Source organism: Microcebus murinus, chromosome 18 (genome assembly GCF_040939455.1).
Source record: "Microcebus murinus isolate Inina chromosome 18, M.murinus_Inina_mat1.0, whole genome shotgun sequence".
In the NCBI taxonomy this organism is placed as follows: domain Eukaryota; kingdom Metazoa; phylum Chordata; class Mammalia; order Primates; family Cheirogaleidae; genus Microcebus; species Microcebus murinus.
Window position 1 is genome coordinate 57,265,341 of NC_134121.1, and position 20,636 is coordinate 57,285,976.

General features: G+C 59.3%; 1 protein-coding gene across 1 annotated transcript; it reads right to left on the reverse strand.

Annotated features, from left to right (window-relative positions):
• Positions 1-664: 664 nt before the first annotated feature.
• Positions 665-17,994, reverse strand: HID1 (HID1 domain containing). Its single transcript, XM_012778753.3, has 19 exons — positions 17,851-17,994; positions 12,462-12,611; positions 11,722-11,892; positions 10,971-11,087; positions 10,264-10,370; positions 9,918-10,034; positions 8,505-8,727; positions 8,341-8,397; positions 7,350-7,490; positions 7,113-7,203; positions 6,758-6,909; positions 6,564-6,642; positions 5,106-5,270; positions 3,635-3,862; positions 3,211-3,317; positions 2,666-2,746; positions 1,973-2,064; positions 1,706-1,864; positions 665-1,483 (listed from the first exon to the last, which is right to left on the reverse strand). The coding sequence occupies exons 1-19, from the start codon at positions 17,914-17,916 to the stop codon at positions 1,420-1,422; spliced, it is 2,367 nt and encodes a 788-aa protein (XP_012634207.1). The 5' UTR covers positions 17,917-17,994; the 3' UTR covers positions 665-1,419.
• Between the last annotated feature and the right edge of the window lie 2,642 nt (positions 17,995-20,636).

Consider the following 20,636-nt stretch of genomic DNA (forward strand, 5'->3'; position numbering starts at 1 on the left):
AGGCTTCGTGGCATTTGTTCCCAGGGACGGAACTGCCGCTCTGCGTGGTGGGAAAGGACGGTCCCCCTGGGCAGGGCTGTGGGGCTGGCACATTCCTGGGCCAGGTGGGTCTAAACCGGTCCTTCCCTTGGTGCTCTGTGGGAAGGGGTGGGAAGAGGTGGGCTGGGGCCTGTGTATCCCCCCCATCCCACCCCAGCCACACCCTCTCTCTGGGACAGAGCCCCAGGTGACTTTCTGCAGCCGGCTCATGACAGAGCTTATGGCCTGTGCTGCCCAGGCCTGCCCGGCCCCCTGTGCCCACGGGTGGAGCAAGGAGGGAGAGGCAGGGGCTGACAGCCCATCCATCTCCCCGAGCCTAGAGCAAACAGCGGCATCAACGGGGCGAGGCACAGGCATGCTCGGGGACACTGCCAGGACACCCCAGCTCAGGCTCGGTGGCTGCCTGGGGTGGCCCTTTGTCCTCTCCGCTGTGGGCTTTCTCTCTGTCTGGCCACAGCCTACGGGCTCAAACCTGAGACAACTGAGCCCAGTCCTGCTTCTCAGCCAAGCAAGTGACAAGTGCTGGTTCCCAGTTGTGCACTGGGGACCCTCTGGGGGCTGACCCTGGGGTGCAGTGTCCTCAGCTCCCCTGAAGATAAGAGCCATGGCCTGGCCCTCTCCTCTCCAAGCACAAAGAGACAGAGCGGGAAGAAGGGGGTTTATTGTGTAAAGGGGCCGATTGTACAGAGCAAAGATTGTACTGACACGGGGGGGGGGTGGCTCCCGCGGGCAGAGCCGGGGAGGATGTTGGGGTGGCATCCCCCACTCAGGCAGCAGGCTGGGCAGGGAGGACTGAACAGCTACCCCCCAGCTCCCGTCCCTTCCCCATTTCTGGGGTAGAAGGGAGACCCTCAACACCCCACTCTAAGCCCCAAGAATACACGAGGAGCCCCAGTCTGGCTTTTGCAGTCTGCCAGCCTCCCAGAGGGGCAGCCTGGCCCTTCCCACGGGCCCTGGCAGGGAGTGGACCTGGAACAGGTGACTTCAGCTTAGGAGGCTGGGAAGGACTCCCCTCACCCTGCCAGGTGCCTCAAGGGACAGCCCATGGCTCCTTGGGCAAACCCATGGGCACAGTGACCTGGTGGCTTCTGGGGGCAAGTGGGCACTGAGGGGTCAGCACAGAAAAGTCCCCTGAGAGGGGCATCCGAGTGAGGGAGTCTGGCAGGGCCTGTAGCCCTGGAGGCAGGAGGTTCCTGTGAGTCCAGACTGGAGGGTGGGGGTCGGAGCCGGTCCTCATTGTCCCGACCACAGGGGGCCCTCTGGGGCCTGCCACCCAGGACTCAGCCATCTGCCTGTGCCCGGCCCTGATCGTGGTAATTTAAAGCTCAGAACGGTGGGTCCGGGAAGCGTCTGGACGCAGCCCCTTGCAGGTTTCCATTCTCACACCCGCTGAATTTCAAACAGCTTCACATCCGTGTCGTACCAAACAGGTGGGTCCACGTTCCTGCAGGAGTTGGGGGAGAGTCACCAAGATGCCGGGGAAGAGCCAGGCGACAATAATGCCCAAACCAACCCCTCCAGCCCAATGGCCAGCCCTGGGCCATGAGTGCCCACCCGTTAGCAGACAAGACCACCTTGGTTCACTGTCTTGATGTTAACCCTACCACAGATGGTGGGACCCAGAGCTGGGGGCCCCCCAGAACCCAGGCCCGCCCCCGGGGCCCACCTCAGATAGATGACGCCCCACATGTAGGTGCGGAACCACATGGCGGTGCCCGAGTTGGCCTGGTACTTGCGGATGAGGATGGGGTGGGGCACGGGCAGCAGCCCCACCAGGGTGCCATGCTGCAGGAACCGCAGGATCTCCGACTCATCCGTCAGGCCCCTGCGGGCAGAGGGCGGGCTCTCCAGCATGCTCCCCTGGTCTAGGAGGGCACGGGGCTCCCCCCAGACACACCCCACCCAAGCCTGGGCCACCCAGTGTCACACTCACTTGTCGATGCAGATCTTCTCCACCTGGGGGACCAGCACCTGCAGCAGCCTCATGATGGTCTGCAGCGGCAGCTTCGACTTCCAGGAGAGGACCTGGGGAGGGGCCGAGCTTGCTGGGGCTACGGGACAGCCCTGACCCTGGCCCAGAACCAAGGGCGCCCCAAGGCAGAAGGCTTCCCCGCTCCCGCGGCCAGGCCGTGAGCGGTAACCGCTGCCCGTGGTGAGGGCCGTGGTCCCCAGTAAGCACCTTCTACAGGCCAGACACCGTGCCACATGCCTTTTGGAAAACTGTCCCCTTAGCCCTCACAACAGCCCTGGGCAGGGACGGGGATCATTTCTCTCCAGGGCAATCAGTGGTGATCTCAGCACACACACAGGGAGTGGGGACGTGATTCAGGGAAGGAAGTCAGAAAGGAAGATTTATGAAGGAAGTGAGCACCGTGGGCAACCGGAGCTCAGTCCTGCTGGGTAACTCTGGCAGGCAGTGTAGACAGAGGATGCAACTGAGCCAGAAAGAGGCCAAACACGTGGGAAGGGCACCCAGCCGGAAGGACTGACCCCCAGCCCAGCTCCCAGGGACGGAGTCCCATCCAAGTGTTTACCGAGCTGTTCCAGGCCGGGTGGCCCCTGACCCAGCCCACCCCGGTGCCGTCTTCCCGAACCCCAAGCCCCGGCTCCTCCAGTGGGGCCTCACCCACTCCGACGTCGGGCTCCACTGTCCGCTGGCTGACGTGTTGGACAGTCGCCGCTGCTCCCTCCACGCCTGGCTGGGCTCCTGGTCCCCGGAAAGGAAGGGGGTGAGGGATGCAAGGAGAGGGCGCAGGCTGGGGGTGGAGGGCACCGAGGTCTCCCCACTGACTGCCGGGGGGCTGCTCCCAACGGAGGGGAGCCCAGCCCAGCACCCTTTGCCCTGGGCCCCAGGCCCAGCCCAGCTCAGTGACAGGTTTAGGGCCAGGGGCCGACAGGGCCGGCGGGGTAAAGGCCAGCTTAGATAAGGCTGATGGATGAGGCACCTGAAGGCCAAGGACTTCCCGTGACCAGCAAACAAGGGAGGGGTCTGTGAAAGGCCCCCCAGCCCCTCCCTGAGAGTCAGCAGTGCCAACTCTGAAGCCCAGGGCGCTGGGTGCTTGCCCCTCTGTTGCAGGTGACCCCAGAGTGCCCTGGCCCAGCCCGCACCACAGAGACAGGGAGGAAGGGAACGCCCAGCCTCACCCTGTTCCAGGAGTCCCCGTCACCCACCCCCTTGGCTGGGCTGCCATCTGCTGAGCTCTGCTGGGGCTCAGGCTCCAGGGACCGCAAGGTGCCATCCTCTGACACCTGGGACTTCTCTGTCAGCTTGTCAATGCCTGGGTGGGCACAGGTGGGAGTGAGGACCCCTGCCACAGTCATGAGACCCCTGTCTCCCCCACCCGCTTTAGAGGCACTGTATTGTGTCTGACCCCCAGCGCCCCACCTGCGCCCACCCCTCCCAGAGCCCACACCCAGCCCCCAGGCCCCAGCCCCCCATAAGCTACCTGGGCCCACCCAGCACCCCTACCCCACCGTGCTGCCCATCTCCAGCCCCACAGCTTCCCAGCGCAGGCCACGCCCTCTGCCAGAGATGGGGGTGACACCTCAGAGACTGTGTCCAGCCTGCAACCCTTCCCACCCACCAGCGCCAGACCTGGGGTGGCCACCAGGCTGGTCTTGAGGGTGCCGGGCTCCGCGGGGGCGGCGGGGCGGGAGCCCTCCATGGAGGCGCCCTCCTGGGAGCCCGTGCGGGACAAGGGCTCGGGCGTCCGCCGGCGCCGCTGCAGGGCCTTGTGGATGGCGGGCGGGTCGGTGGGCAGGTTGGCCAGCTGGTGGAAGACACTGCGCTTGCGGATGATGGCGTAGACCAGGTTGGAGTTGCCTGCGGGGAGGGAGCATGCCTGGCCTCAGGGAGGCCCCTCCCTCCCCACCCCACCACTCTGGGTGGGCTTCCCGGGGGAAGGGGTGGAGGACAGGAGGGTGCCTTCCCAGGGGTGGATGGTACAGAGAGCCCCATGGAGGTGCCAGGGCAGGGCCGGGCGGCAGTGTGTGTGTGCCAGTGTGGCCGCCCCAGGATGTTACATTGTGGGAAGGCAGCATCCGGCCTGAGCGCCCCACAGCACCCCCTCCTGGGACCTCCAAGACCCTTCACAATCCAGCGCTCAAGGGACACCTCCTGGCAATGAAGGCTGGGCCCCGAGCGGCCTGGCTATGTCCACCAAGCCAGCTGTGACATATTTTGACTCTCCCTGAGCCAGTGACCAGGGAGGCATCTGGGAGGACCACATCACGAGTGCCTGACCCCAGCCCTCCCCATCGCGGCTCTCAGGGGGAGACCCAAATGCCTTCTGGGGCCTTCAGGGGCCCCCTCCACCCCTCTGATGCTGCCTCACCCCACACTCTTCTGCTCTCAGCTCAACACCCCCAGGGCCGCCCACGTGTCGTCCACCCCGACCCTCCGCGATGCTTTCCTGCCCACCTTACCCCCGTTCAGCTCTCACAGATCAGCACAAATTTTGCTTATTGTGGCAACGGCAATAATAATTGCTAATATTTAAATTGCCAGGCACTGTGCTTATTGCGGGTTATTTTACTTAATCCTCCGACACCCCCTGAGATAGGGATTCTTAGTAGTATTGTGAGGGCCATTACATAGACAAGAAAACTGAGGCTGAGAGAGGTTAGGTGACATGCCCACAGTCACAAAGCTGATGAGTGGCAAGACCTGAATTTACACCAGGCAGCCAGGTGTCTGTGACGTTGGGCAGGATGGCTGCTGGGACACCCGTCAGGTGTGTGAATTTCCCTTTTATCAGATTTAAGATGACCTGACTGGGGGATCATCGGTTTGAAGCCTCCCTCCTGCCTCTGTCCCCAGCTGTGAACTCCATGGGGCAGGAAGCACATCTTTGTTCCCCACTGTATCCCCTGCACCCAGGTACACAGGAAGTGCTCAATAAATGCACATGGAATGAATGAACTGGGAGCAGAAGGCCGGCTGGCCTGCACCTCCCTGGAGACCAGATCCTGGGCTGTGCCCTCCTTAGGCGGGACGGTGCCCTCGCCCATGGGCTGCCCTGATCCCTGCCCCCCGAGGCCGGCCAGGGGCGTGGCTGCTGCCTCACCATCAAACTGGTACTGGATGATGTTGTTGAAGACCTCCAGGAGGAAGAAGACCAGGTGGTGGTTCTGGGCAGCGGAGAAGAGGAACCAGGTGGTGGAGAAGGCCTCCAGCAGGTGCAGCAGCTTGTTGGCAGTCACCATAGACAGGCTCTTGAGGTAGGGAGACACTGCGGGGGAGCGGTCAGCTCACTGCTGGGCCCCTGCCGGCCCTGCATGTGGCGGGCCTGGGCCGAACAGCGTGCTCGTGCCCCCGTCCCTCCCTGCCCCTGCGAAGCCGGGGAAACCAAGCCCCTAGAGGCAGTGAGGCTCCACCCTCCCCTCACCCTTGGACCGTGAGGACAGCTGTCCTGCTTGCAAAGCCACACGCCTCTCACCTCTCCCAGTCCTCCCCACACCCAACAGGGAGGCAGGACACAGATGGGATCATCCCCATTTTACAGATGAGGAAAGTGTGGCTCAGGGAGGGCTGTAAACTTGGCCCAGGTTCCCCAGGAATAAAATGATTGGGCAGGGATACAAACTCAGGACCTTGAAGTCTTTCTAGAATGCCACAGTATTAGATATGTATTTTTTGCTCACAGACCTGGGGGCAGCGGGGGATCAAAGCCGAAATGCTGTGCCCAGCCTGAAGGTACATATGGACCTGTGCATGTCCTTGTCTCACGTCTTCCCCTCTCACCAGGCTGAGGGCCCCACGGGGCAGGGGGCTCTCTGGTTCTCAAACGCATTCTCAGAGCCGGCTCACATGGGATTTGCGGGATGGAGCCAGTGCGTGAACGAGGACAGGAAGGGACAGTCTTGGCCCCAGAGCTCACAGCCCAGCTAGAGGCCTCCACAGCCCCACACCACTCACCCTGCAGCCACCACCCACCACGACCCTCCTCTCCAAAAGGCGTCCATGCTGAAGTCCCTCTGCCCAGCCCACAGCCACCCGCCTTGCTGGACCCCAAGCCCACCCGGGTCCTCCCAGGCGCTGTCTGCAGTCTGTGCCGGCTGGCGGGGCAAAGGCAGAGGGCAGGTGGCTGTGATATCCCCTCTGCGTGATTCCAACTGTCCAAACCTGCGCCGTCCAATCTGGTGGTCACCAGCCACATGTGGCCATTAAGTGCCTGAAAAGCAGCTTGTCCTAACTGAATTGAGGTGCATGTGTGAAAGACACGATTGTGAGGACCGGGCGTGGAGAAGAATATCATATAGCCCGCCCATAATTTTTTATATTGGCTACATGGTGAGATGACAGTATTTGGGATATAGTGGATTAGAGACAAAAATATTATAAAATTGTTGTCACCTGTTCTTTTATGTTTTTAATGTGGCTCCTAGAAAAATGAGCGGCACTCAAGGGCTGGCTTTCTACCTCTGTGGGACGGAGGGGTTTGGACCAGGGAGCCCAAGGCAGGTCGGCTTGGCGCCTGGCGCCACCTGGTGGCGAGCGCAGGAAAGGCGGGCCCGGCCCGTACCGTTGACCACGATGGTGAGCAGGCAATCAAAGAGGGGCTGCAGCCGCTGGTGCCCGCTGGTGATGATCTTGTGGAACACCTGTGCCGGGAGAGAGAGGGGTGGCCGTGGGGTCCCCGTCACGGGGACCAGGCCAGGACTCGGCCAGGAGGACGTCGCCCACACCCCCAGGGCTTGGCCGTGTGAGCCCCCTCACCACGATGAGCAGGTCGGCGTGGGTGCCCGTGAAGACTGGGATGTCCATGGGCACACGCACTGAGTAGGGCTTGTTCAGCCGCACCCCGAAGTTCCGCTCCCCGCTCAGGAGCAGCAGGATGAAGACGCCAATGTGCATCAGGCCCACCCGAGCTGCAGCGCGTGGCACAGGAGGGGTCGCTCGGGGTGGGAAAGGGAGGGAGGGTGCCGGGGCGGGACCCATCCTGGGGGCGGGAAGAAGCCCCTCCTGGGAGCTCAGAGCACCAGGCCTGAGCTCCTGGGAGGCAGGACAGATGGCCGGGCCCCCACCCCCTGCCAGGAAGCCCCCAGGATCCCCCACTGAACCCTGGTCTTACACTGATCTGCTCGGGCATCATTGAGGAAGTAGAGGATGGGGACCAGGATGTCCAGCACGTCGCTGCTCTTCAGCACAAAGAAGAGGAATTTCTGGGGGTGGGGGGAGGGGTCAGTTGGGCTGGGTTGGGGGGAGGGGCAGCTCTGCCCACCGTCTCCCCCTCAGTCTCCCCAGGCTGCCGGGGCAGCCACTCCCCACCCCACTGGCTGCTGGGCTGAGCCCCTGGAAGCCAGCCCACCTTGTTGAAGTCACAGAGCTTCCAGAAGAGAACCAGCAGCTCCTGGTGGAACTGGATTTTCTTGGTGGAGTTGGGCAGGTAGGTCTGGAGCAGGGGGTTGGACAGCAGCCGGGCTATGCCCTTGAGGATGAACTGGAAGTCCTGGTAGGAGGGCAGAGCAGGGGTCTGTCCAGCCCGGCTCCCCGTGGCCCCAGCCTCCCAGCCTGGGGTCCCCACAAATGCCCCCTCACTCTCCCAGAGCCTGGTCCTACCTCCAGAGTTGGAGGGGCCCAGATCCTGACATCGATAATTGTCCCAGTGCCACCCCCTCGGGAGGCTGAGTCTGGGGCAGGAGTGCAGAGCCCACTGCCCCCTGCCAGACCACGGCCTCCCTGTCCCTGGGCTGCCCACGTCCCAAGCAAGCCTGTTGCTCCTGGTGACCCACACATACACACATCCTGAACTGGGCCCCTGCCCACCTGGACTCATGGTTGACAGGTGCCACCCTTTGCCCCTCCTCAAAATACTTCTCCCATCGCCCCTTCACACGTGGGGAGCATCCCACTGTTCAGGTAGAGCTGTCATGTACTGAGCTCCTACTATGAGCTGGCTGTGCTCTACTTCATCCTCACAAGGTGAGGAAGCAGCTGCGGTCCCCATCTTGCAGCTGCAGAAGTTACATCTCTGGGAGCTCCAGCACCTCCCCAAGGCCACAGACACAGGCACTCGGGCCTGCCTGGCCTAAAGTCCATCCCCACTGTCATTTCCTTCCCCCTCTGAAACTCAACATCAGAGCCACCTCCCCCTAGAAGCCTGCCCGGTTACCCTCACCCGGTTGAGGCCATCAGCCCTTTCTGCATCTCAAAAGCCCAGCAGTCACTACTTCAACAGGCGTGGCCAGGTCCAGGGAGACCGTGGTCTCTTCTCATAGGGTCAGGAATTCCCCACCGCTGCAAAGCCATAACCACCGTAAGGGTGGGCAGTGAGAATCCCAGAGCTGCACTCGACTCACCTCCTCACGATGGATGCGGGACAGGTAGTTCACAAACAGGTTCTCGGGCCCTGGGGGCTGCCAAGAGTAGAAGCCCCTGGTGGGCAGGTGCCCGCGTCTCCGCCCTCACCCCGCACCCACAGCCCCAGCAGGGCCAGCTGCGCCCTCCCTCCTCCCCTCCTTACATCAGCGTCATCCATGGCGGTGCCGGTGGTGGTGCCATCCACCGTGGGGCTGGCGCTGGTGGCACTGTCGTGGTCCAGGGTGACGATGAGCACCTGGGCAGCCTCCTCCACCAGGGGCTCCCGGTAGTCGGAGAAGAGCAGGTGGTTGTAGGGGATCCCGTAGCCCACAGGGTCATAGGCACACACGGTGTTGAGGAGGGAGGTGAAGAGGGGCAGGGCGTGTCTGCGGGGAGAGGGGCGGGGCTGCAGAGGCGCCATCTGGGGCCCAGCTCTCCGGTCACCGCTCAGGCCACCCTGGAGAGTCATCTGAGCCACCTCCTCATTGTACAAGCACTCCGGAGCCAGGCCCTGGGCTGGGAGCTGGGAGCAGAGCCTGAGCTCGTCCCTTCCCAAGTGGGACGCCTTTGTACCCCTTGCGGTCTTGCGGGGCGGATACCCTCCTTCGGGGCCTCGGAGGTGGGCCTGGAGGCCCTCGGGGACGGCGGGCTTCCCCGACCAGGAGCGGAGCACGGGCTCACCCAGCCAGCTCCCAGGCCACAGAACTCCTCGATTCAGATTCGTGAGATGTCAGGGTTCAAGCTCCTCATCTTACAGACGAGGAAGCTGAGACCCAGCGAGGTTAAGTGAGTGACAAAGGGTGGCAGTCTGCCTGATAAGGCCAGTGAGAAAGAAAACTCTCACCAGCCTTTGACCATGGCTGGCAGAGGGGGTCACCTGGGCTCCCTTTTCTTCCAGAAAAAAATTTTTAAAAAGGTTGGGCAGAAGGCCAGCAACACCTGAAGGATGAGGGGTGCCATGTGGGGATCACGGTCTGCGTGGTGGAGGGCCACTACTGCCCGCAGAGGCACTAGCCCCTGTGCTACCAGCGCAGCCCTGGGCACAGCCGGAGCGTGTGCACCTGCTCGAACACGCAGCCCCGCCCTGTGGCTCCCCACCCACTGTCTAAACCACACGGTCCCACAGGGCAGCTACAAGCCACGTGTAGCCTTGAGCACCCTGAATGTGGCTGGTCCAAATTGAGATATGCTGTGTCACATACACACTGGATTTTGAAAACGTGGTATGGAAAAGAGAATGTAATCATTTTGTATACTGATTACATGTTAAATGCTAATATTGGGGGTATTTCGGGTTAAATGAAATATATCATTGAAATTAATTTTACTTTTTTCTACATTTTTTATTTTAAAATTGTACCATGTGGTTTGCACTGTATTTCCACTGGACAGGTGGCTCTACATGGAGGACCCAGGGGCCGTTCCTGTGAAGGGGACTCTAAGGGGACGTGGGACAAGACTGGTACGTTACAGCCCATCACCAGCAGGGGGCAGCACCTCCTGGGGGCTGGAGGGTGTGGTCTCAGCTCAGGGTTGCCCAGAACAAGAAGGGAGAGAAAAGCAAGGGGCCCCTCACCTGTTCTCAGTGGAACAGAAGAACTGAACCCATGGGTTGGTGCTGCCACTTTCTGGAGCCGGGGGCAGGTACATGGCCTCGGAGAAGCACGTCAGCAGCAGCTTCAGCAGCTCCATCCTTAGGGTGCAGGGATGGGGGAGGGTAGTTTAGGATCCCAGTCCCCCACCCTGCCCAGCACCCCAGCCATGTGCAAGGAAAGAAGTGATGCCTATTTATCCCTGCAAGACTGAAGTTGGGTCATAAGTGGCGAGAGTCTCCTTGGAAGACCCTATGGGCCTCTCTGAGCCGTGCGGGCCCGGCCTGGGCTGCGGCTCTGCCGGGGGCTCTGGGCCTGAGACAAGCTCACCGGTTCATGTCATGGATGTAGTTAGGCTGGGGGGAGTGAGCGAAGCCCACGCCAGCCTCCCAGATGTACTCGCAGCTGTCCAGGGAGTGGACGTCCTCTGCCGAGTCCTGGGGACAGGGACAGGGTAGGGGTGACAAGATGAATAGCGGCAACCCAGCCAACAAAAGCCTCCCACCATCCGTGGGGGCAGGGACCCCTGTATTCTCCTAAAAACAGGCCCTCACAGCACCCTGGCCCCTAATGCACAAGGAAGAAGTGAATGTTCTTAGACCCCTTGAAAGCTCGTCTTCCTTCAGTCTCACACTGGTTCTCTGACTTGCTCAGTCCAGTTTGAGGTGAGAGGGAGGGAGGGGCAGGGAATGGGGTGTCGTGGTGGTGTGTGGTGTGGGGGCAGAGAGCACTCAAGGTCGAGTCCCTGGGACCACAGGAAGTGAGAGGGCCAGGCCTCCAGCGTCCAAGCCCGGCTCCTCCCAAGCCTGAGCGGGCAGAGACAATGGGTGCCTGTGCCCAGCCACCCGGATGCAGCAGCAAGGGCCAGCCCAGCTGGCTCCGCTCCAGCTGCACCAGCCACCGCCCCCGATCCAGGCCCGCGCGTGCCAGGCGGCTCAGCTTTCCCAGAGCACCCCCGCCCCCGAAGCATCCTGCCCAAGGGAACTTCGGCTGGCCCAGCCCCAACCAGGACCAGAGCCCGCCCCAGCCGCCCTCACCACGGTGCTCCTCCGGTGGCTCTGGACCGTGAAGTCCGGGCAGAAGAGCAGGTCGGCAATGGCCAGGAGCAGGGACTCGGCCAGGGGCCGGGCGTTCTCGTCGTCCTCCTCCCCCTGCTGGGAACAGGCACCCACAGGCCACCTCAGTGGTGGCTGGCCAGGGAGACGGGGCCCAGAGCTTGGGGGAGGGGGTGGAGGACAGGAACTGGGCCCAAGCAGGCAGCATGATGGGCAGGAGATGATGGGGGGGGGTTCCAGGTGGCCCCAAACCTCTGAAGACAGAGGGGGGCTCAGCAGGGAGCCAGGCCCAGGAACAGCAACTGGGATGGTGCCAGGTGGTGTCCCCTGACCTCAAGAGCCTCAGCCCTGCTGGGAATCCCTGCGCCCCACCCCACGGCACCTCGCCTGAGACAAGCCCAGCGTAGGTGAGGTGGCTGAGAGAGGGCAGTAGGGTCCCTCTTGGGCCCTCAGAAGGCCCCTCGGCCCTGGGCCCATCTCTGCCCAGCCACCCCGCTTCCGGCTTCTCTCCACAGCTACCGCCTCCAGGCTGGGGGGCAGAGCCAAGGGGGAGAAGACCCGAGGGCCCGAGGCAGCGGCACTGACCACCACCCTCCGCAGCAACCCTGCTGCCTGCCCCACCCCTGCTTCCCAGATCCCACAGGGGCTCTGGAGGACTGTGGCCGGCCCTGAAAGGTGCTCTCCCTGTGACACCGACTCTACCTCCCACCCAGCCCTGGCCAGGCCCACAGACCCCTCTTCGCCCTGCCCCGGGCACTGTGGACCAGAAGAAGCCCCTCCAGTCGGGGTCCTCGAAGATGTAGGGCAGCACGCGGGTGAGAAGCCGGCTGCAGTTCAGGACGGTCTGCTTCTCCTTCTCCGAGTGGCAGCCGCCCTCGGCTCCCTGCACCAGCTTCTCGACCGCCTGCAGGGACCGACAGGAACAGAGGGACATGCTGGAAGGGGGAGTAGGGCCTTGGCACTTGGGGTCAGGGTGGGCGCTGAGGCCACAGAAAGGGAGGAGCATGGAGCCACAGGCAGAGGAGCCACCTGGCAGGGTCTCATCTCTGCAGACGGGGCCAGCCCAGGGGACCAGGATGTGGACCAGAGCAGCTCATCAGGGGTGCCCAGCTCACAACTGGATGGCCGAGACCTTGCTAAGTGATGACACCAGTCTCGGCCTCAGTTTCCTCATCTGTAAAAAGGCAACACTAGCAGTATCCACCTCCCAGGGTGAGCTGAAGGAGCTGATTTGTGGAAAGTGCTCAGCAAGGTGTAGCCTGGAGGAACTCTCATTAATGGTCACCTCCCCTGCAGGAGAACTACCTAGGCTAGGGGGAGAACTGGGTGAAGCCTCAGGACTGCCCGGACCTGAGGGTGGGAAGTTTTGGGTGCCTGGCCTCTCCCACTGAAGGCTGGGCCACTGTCAGCTGCCCTGGGGAGGTGGAAGATGGCTTGGCAGGCAGTGGCTGCAAGGGGCGGGGCCTCCCTCACCTTGTAGCACAGGGTGGCCAGGTTCGAGGGTGACTCTTCCCGCACAGCCCGGATCTCTGCTGCCGGCACCAACGCAAACACATCCTGCACCGAGGTGGCTGTATCTGCCCAGAACTGGTCCCAAAAGGCATCATCGGTGGCTTCCACGGGCTGTGGGGATACCCAGGGTCCAGAGTTACATGACCCCTTGCCAATGGACCCACAGTTTGCCCAACCTGTGGCCAGGACAGACCCCCAAGAGGGAAGCCATATTCCATCCAGCTGGTGCCAGGAGCCTCTCCACATGGGTGGGGACATCTTTCAGCCACAGGCAGCCCTGGCCAGCACAGTCAGGCTAGAGCACTCAGCGTGCATGGTCAGGGGTCAGCTGGGCACTGAATCCAATAGCCAAAGCCCAGGCCAGTCCCTGAGAGCCTGGGTGACCCTGGCTAAGTCACCACCCTCCTCTGGCAGGGCAGACCTCCCCACGTGGGCACAGCCCCAGGCCACACCATTAGGTCAAATGCCCAGGGAAGAAAACAAAGGGGACATGCACTCTGCCTCCAGTCACCCAAGATGCACCCCCACCCCAGTCGTCCAGCCTCTGCCATCTCAAAGCCCACCCAACAGGTGCCACACTTGGTGCATCCGACCTCCACGGCTCTCTGAGCCGAGCACACTCCTCCCAGCACTGCGGCTCAGGCTGCTCGCACCAGGGCTCCCACCTCCAAATCCACCTCCTCCAGTCCTGCCTCCACGCTGCCCCAGCCCCTGTGCCCGAACACAATGCCAAGGGTGACGCTCCCTCACACAAAGACCTTCGTCCAAACCATGGCCCTACCCTCACTCAAGATCTTACCTAAACATGCCTTACACATAAATACACATGCACACATGTATGCACAGACACACGCCTGCATTTACTACCACTAGGACATGACCCCACTATCTCTTCTCTCTACCTTTACCCAGGCTGTCCCCTCTCCCCAGTGTTCCCGCTCCTTGAACAATGCCTTCCAAATCCAACTGGTCCTACGGCAGCAATACTCCTTAAAAACATGCATGCTCTCTGCATCATCTATGCAGAGAGTCACACAGGCAACCAAGGCAACGAGTCTGCATCGACAATTTAACTTCTAGATATCTCTTCTAAGGAAATGCTTAGAGACGTATGTATGCATGTATGAGGATGTTTGTTTTTTATAACAGTGAAAAGTTGGAATGAACTTACATGACCAATAAGCAGTGAATGCTTAAAAAACTAAGGCACATGCCTACAATGGAATATTATGCAGCCATCAAAATCTCACCTTTGAAGAATATTAACCAATGGAAAATGCACACAGTGTTATTGGAAAAGAAGATATAAAACTACATATAGGGTGATCACAATTCTGTGTTTATTAATAAAAGACTAGAAGAAAATGAACCAGAACGTAAAAGGCAACTACCTCCTCGGGAGATTTTATATTTTTCTGTAAGAGCACATGTTACTATTTCTTGTTTTTGTTTTTGTTCATTTGTTTTTGTTTTCTGGTAGAGACAGGGTCTCACTATGTTGCCCAGGCTGGTCTCAAACTCCTGGCCTCAAGTGATTCTCCCAAGTGCTGGGATCAGGCGTGAGCCACTGTGCCTGGCCTACTTGTTCTTTTTTGGATACTCACCTGTCAAGGGGCCAGAGTGTCCAAGGCATGCTCACCACCCTCAGGCCCATCCTTTAAGGTTCCTTCTGAATATCACTTCCTGCGAGACACCTTCCCTGGCTGCTCCAACACAGCCTTTTCCCTTCTCTGAAACCCTATAGCCTGTAAAGCCCGAGGGCCCTGCTACCAGCACCAGTCTGCACTTTGTATGCATTACTCTTGTAAACACAAAAAATATATATGGCTTGTCAAAAAGTAATTTTGTTTCTGAAATCATTTCTTCCAGGAGCCCCAGACTGCTGGCTGGCTCCCACCCAGCATGGTCCCTGACTCCTCAGCTCAGGGGTACTTGCCTGAAACCCAGGCTGCCAGCCCATCTTCCCTGACCTTGCAGCTGAGGCACAGGGCAGATGCTCAGACAATGTTTGCTCAGCTGAAGCTGTACTCAGTCCTGGAGACCTCTTCAGCCTGCTCACTTGGCAGGGCTGAGCACCACTGCTCCAAACTCAGAGCTGGGGTCACAGGCCTCCCCAAGGTCCAGGGGTACCCCCACACCCCACTCCAGGGAGCTGCATGGCCATGGCCCTCAGGACAGGCCTGGCTCTCTCAGAACTGGCAGAACGAGTTAGTTGGGGGAAAGGACCAAAGGCCAAAGGAGGGGCCCTGGAGCTGGGGTTTGCTGGCCCTCATGTCCTCAGCCAGGACAGCCCTCTGACACTCACTGGGTGGCCTGGGCCAGGGTGAAGCAAGGAAGAACATCCCAGAAATCCCCCAGAGCTTCTGCCATCTTGCTGCCATTGCTGACACTTCCCCTCTCCCAGGTAGCTACTACCCACTTAAAGGAGCAGGAACTCATCTGAACACCAAGCGGACGTGACCTCTGGCCTACTTCATCAGACAAGCACCACTGGGACTCAATCCGAAATGAGAGATAATTAAGAGGCCCCAAGGTGGCCCATTCTGGAAGCAGAGGAAAGATCCCAGCTATGGGAGTTAGCCTTGAACTTCAGGAACAGGATTCTTGCTTCCCTCTTTCCTCAACTTGGGCCTCTTCTCCTGGTCCCACTGTGGCTTGGACATTTGGATTTAGTGACCCCTTCCTGACCATACCAGGCTAGGCTGATGCTACAGTCATTAGTCAGGGTCACTGGGGTCCCTTAGGCTTCTGATGGGAGGGATATGGCTCAACTCCTGCCTCAGTGACCCTAACTGGCCTCCACCCAACCCAAGGAAGCTTGTAAAATCTGAGCTAGTACTTTAAAAGGTGTATTTTTGCTGGACGTGAGCAGGACCCTGCTGCTAAGGGCACAGAGACTGAACTACCCTGCTACAAAGCCAGGTGTTCTTAACCCGGCTTCGCCAGGCCCCTGCTCAGGCCAGACCCCTGCTCGGCTCTGGAGGACCAGCTACATCTCTGGACTTACTGCAGGTGGGTAGAGGAAGGGGGAAGGACCATGGAGCTCTTGCCTGCTAAGCCAGTTCTGGAGGACTGTGCTGCACACATACAGATGTGTACACGTGACCCGTGCACACATGCCCGTGCACACACGTGACCACGTATCCACCAGCTCTCACCAGGCCTGCAGTAGAGACCTGCAGAAAAGTAGGATCTGGGAGAGGGTTCCAAGACTGGGAATGTTCCCAACTCCCAGGTCCCACCCACCCTGGGAAAGCGTCAGGAAACACAGCTAAAAAACACAGCCTGCTGGCCCTCAGGACCGGGGTCAGGCCTGGCCCAGGGCTGGATGACGGGGCAGGAAGAAAACAGGATGTGGGGCAGGAAGGCGAGGAAGCCCGAGCGGCAGCACAGGCTCCAGCCATGGGAAAAGGTGCTGGGTCCACTTGTCTGCTGCCCAAAGCACAGCCTCTAAGGGTCTAGAACCAGATGTCATCCTGTGGATTATGGGTCTGATCTCCTTGGGGACACCAAGTGGTAAGGTCTGTGATGACCATCTGGGATCTGGTCCTCACACCCAAGCTGCCCAGGCCAGGTCACTACACAGGGTCTGAGCTTCAGCCACTGAGGGCCTCTGCCTCCAGCAAGCCCAGGTCCCCTCCCACCTGCAGGACCCCCATGCTCTCTGGAAGGAGGCACAGGCTGGTCTCCAACCTATCCAGGTCCTACTCTGAGCCTAGTCCTTAGCTGGGAAATGGAATAGCACCACCTTAGGCAGCTGGTCACAGGGCTGCTGCCAGGGAAAGACAGAGGGACACAGTATTTTGGGGAAAGGGCCTGAGCAGGTAGGAACTAGGACACTCCAAATCCTTCGGGACCTGGCTGGGCTAGTCCTGCTGGCCTGGCAAATGACCCCAGCTGCTGAGCCTACAATGCATTCCTCCAACATGGTGGTTACTCCCCAGGCAGGTAAACACGGGAGCCTCCTCCCTCCCTGCCTCCCTCCCTCCTGTCCCTGTGGCCCCACATTGAGAAGCTAGCCCACTTGCCACTTTCCCTGCCACCCACAGACCTAAAGTCCCTAAGAAAGACAAGTTCCAGAACCACCCAGGAGCCAGAGCGGCTGGAGAGAAGTGAGATCTGGTTTCTATCAAGCACCTTTCAGCTAGGGCTGGACTCTCCAGGGGCCCTGGGCATTCACTGGGCACCTGACCTTTCCAGGGTGGGATCAAGAGTGAGGGACCAGAGGTGTGACGGCTCGGGCTGTGACCAGCTGGCTGTGGGGAGGGGAGATGGCTCCCTCGAGCCCACTCCACCTGCCTGGAGCAAGAGAGAGTCCAGGAGAGCAGTGGGGGGGTGGAGGGGGAGAGGAAGGTCCCAGATGGCACCAGGCCCTGAGTCCCTTGAAAGTGGGGGATGTGGGAGCCAGGCCTGAGCACCTCTGTGGCCGCAGTGGCCAGGTTCCAGGGGCGAAGAAAGAAGGGCAGGGAAGCAGCCTGCTAGAGCCAAGTGGTGTCTGTTGGGGACAAGGAGGTGGCAGCTGTGCCACTTGTGGACTGGGTAGAGTCACAAGCGTGGACTAAGCTGAAAGGTCCCCCCAGGTCCCTCACCGGTAGATCAAGGGCAATCCTGAGGGCCCCCATCCCTGAACCAGCGAACAGAGGCTACCGGCAAACACAACCTTTCCCTCAGCAGGGCCTCGGAGGTGAAGACCCCCAGAGTGGTCCCCAGCTGGGAAGCCGGGCTCCATAGGCCTGGGAACAGGCCCCCTTGCCAGGCTGCCCTGCTGCCCGCCGCTCTTTGCGTGTCTCCAGGAAGCCCCGGGCCTTCCCTGGCCTCCGGCGTTGACCTGGGCCCAGCGAGGCCGCTGCCGCCGCTCGCCAGCTGTTTCACAGGCCCGGGCGGGCGCCGGCCAGGCTTTGTTTGCATTGAGTCAGCCGAGCCCTGCGTCGGGGACCCGCGGGCACCAAGGGACAGGGAGGCGAGTGGGTCGGGGGTAGATGGATGGGTGGGTGGGGGAGGGGGAGGCTGGAGAGGCGAGGTTGGGGGTGCTGGGGGGCGGGGCAGGGGCGGACAGCTGCGTCGCTGGCTCAGGGAGTAGGCACACGTCAGCCTAAGGTGGCAGCAGTGGCTTCAGGGAGAGGGGTGTCCCTGGGAGGAGAGGCTGGGGACAGGGGCTTAGGGCCAGGGGATGGAGCCCGGGATACAAGCCCAGGAGTCTCTCTCCGGCGCTGGCCTCAGCGTCACCCTCCAGGCCAGCCAGTCCCACGGTCTCCTCCGGGAGAGCCAAGTTCGTGCCGGCCCCCTCCCCTGGCCCTGCCCAGCCCCCAGCCTGGCAGGTAGATGGGGAGGCTGGGGCCCCGGGACGCACCTGCGTCTTGGTGGTGAGCTGTATCACCGCCTTCCGGAAGTTCAGCTTGGAGTCGGCCGACCCCATGTCGCTGGAGCCCGCTCCGGCCCGGCCCCAGCCCCGACTCCAGCCCCGGCTCGGGCTCCTGCTCCAGCTCCGCGGCCCCCGCCGCTCCCGCAGGAGACGAGCTGCGCACCCCGCCCGCCGGCCCGGCGTCGGCCCCGCCCCCTCGTGGCTCCGCCCCCCGCACCTGCCGCTCCGGCCGCCCACCGCTCCGGTCCGCGGCTGGAACCGAGCGCAGCCGCACGCCTCGTGCCCTTCCCGGTTCAGTCCTGGTGCTCCTGCGCGCCTCCTTCTGCGTCGGAGCCTTGTCCCCGCTCGGTCTCCCCCACTGCCACGCGGTCCCCAGGCCCGAAACCCTCGCGGCACTATGCCCCCCGCCCCCATCCTCACGCTGCATCCTCGCTGCATCTCCAGGCCCACATCTCAGCCAGGCCGCCCCACCCGAGTTTCCTCCTTTTCGACCCGTCTTCTCCATTCCTTTATTTTCTGAGCATCTGCTCTCTCGGTCCCCCTTTCTCTGACCTGTCAAACCCATGTGTCCGGACAGCCCGCAGTTATTCCAACCACAAGCCCCATAGCCCTCGGTCCTGTGGGAGGGAGGTGCGGGCTGCAGTGTCCCTGGTCCAGGAACGCGGCTCCCGGATGAGAGCGGGAGGTCCCTCTCTAGTCGCCTGCCTTCCCCGAGAATCCTTTGAGATCCATCCATTTCGACAAATGTGTTGAGGGACGGGTATTTGCCAACATGTGCCAGGGATCGCCCAGGGGCCATAAATCACGGAGCCTGTCCTTTATGAGCCAGTAGCTAGGAGAGAAACGAGGAGAGAATCTGCCGTGGTACAACAGAGCAAGCCTTTGACAGAGGCAAAATTAATAATAAAAATAATATGATGATATCTCTAACAATAAATATGTACCTCGGATGTTGGTATTATAATCCCCATTTTACACTTGGGAAAACTGAGGCTTAAAGCAATTAAGTTACTCTCCCAAAGCCACTCAACTAGTAAGGAACAAACCGAAAAATAATAAATCCAAGCCTGGCTCCAAATGAGGCTGTACTTTTTCCACTTCATCTTCCATGATTTGTCTGGAAGCCTCTGGAGACCCTGGCTGCTTGAAAAGGAGGTGACGTGTAGCTTATGTAGGAATTCCACACATGGAAAACGAGGAGTGCAAAATCTAGGTGCAGAACTATGGTGCAAAGGCAGGGTGGAGCAGGTGTGGCAGTCAGGAGGAGGTGGCAGGGGTGTCACCATTTCACAGACTCCACAGGGCACAATCACAGGGCTCTATCCTTTCTCCAGAGGTGGTTCCCCCCCCCCCCAGCAAAATACTTGGCAGGGCCCAAGGCTTTTCTAATCACTCCAAGATAATGAATGAATAGTTCCTTTATTTGACATTTAAAAAAATCTACTCTATTCTACAAATCACTCAACAACCCGAGTCCAGGCCACAGTGACATTAAAAACTTTCAATCTTAATCATTTGGGAAATGCAAATTGAATCCACAATAAAATAACACTACATACCTATTAGAATTACTTTTATGAAGAAAAAAAGTGACAATACCAAATGATGACAATCTAGAAGTTTCTTTAAAAGTTAAATTTACATTGACTATATGTCTCACTAATCCCACTTATAGGCCAGGCGCAGTGGCTCACACCTGTAATCCTAGCACTCTGGGAGGCTGAGGCAGGCAGATCGCTCAAGGTCAGGAGTTTGAAACCAGCCTGAGCAACAGGCAATTTCATTCATAATCACCAAAAACTGTAAACAACCAAATGTCCATCAACTGGTGAACAGATAACAACTTGTGGTTCATCCATGCAATGGGACTAGTACTCAGCAATGAAAAGGAACAAAGTACTGATACATGCTGCAACAATGCGGGTGGATCTCAAAAGCACTGTGCCAAGTGAAAGAAGCCAGACACAAAAGGCAATTTTCTGTATTATGTTATTTATGGACATTTTGGAAAAGGAGAAAACCATAGGGACAGAAAACAAGTGGTTACCATGAGCCAAGAGTAGGATAAGTGAATTGACTATGAATGGAAGTCAGGAAACTTTTGGAGGTGATGAAAACATCCTATGCTTTGATTGTGGCGGTGGTTCCATGACAGTATATGCTTATTAAAGTTCAAATAACTGTATGTCTAAAAGGAGTGAATTTTATTATATATAAATTGTATCTCAATAAATCTGACTTTTAAAAAGAGGAAGAAAAGAATGAAGAACTGGTGCTAACCAACCATTCCAGGTCTAATTGTCATCATTTTGGTCTTGTCCTTCACTCAGAGCCATTTCCATGGTTTGCAACCAGGAACTCCAGTTGCACTGAAATATTATGGGTCACATGGGCCTCATATTTCTCACCAGATTTCATGGGACAGATTTAAATGAGTGCACCTTCACCCAGCCTCAGAGGGTCTTCTCCCTCTCAGGGGGGCATTCTGCTCCTTAGATAATCAGAGCGTCCATTCCCAGGAAATCTTACAAGGTCTCTGTGCATTCTTCCCACTATGGCATAAAAAAATATTAACATTGTCCTGAGGAATTGGACCACTAACATATCTAAGTGGAAAAATACCCACTTATCTCCACCATTTGTTTATGTTCTCTAAGTTAAACTTAAAATGCTCCTTAATTCCACCATTGATCATATTTTTTAAATGCTGTTAGTTATTTTCCAGTCTTGCATATTGAAGGGTGCAGCGGTGAAATGGTCTAATGACTGGGATT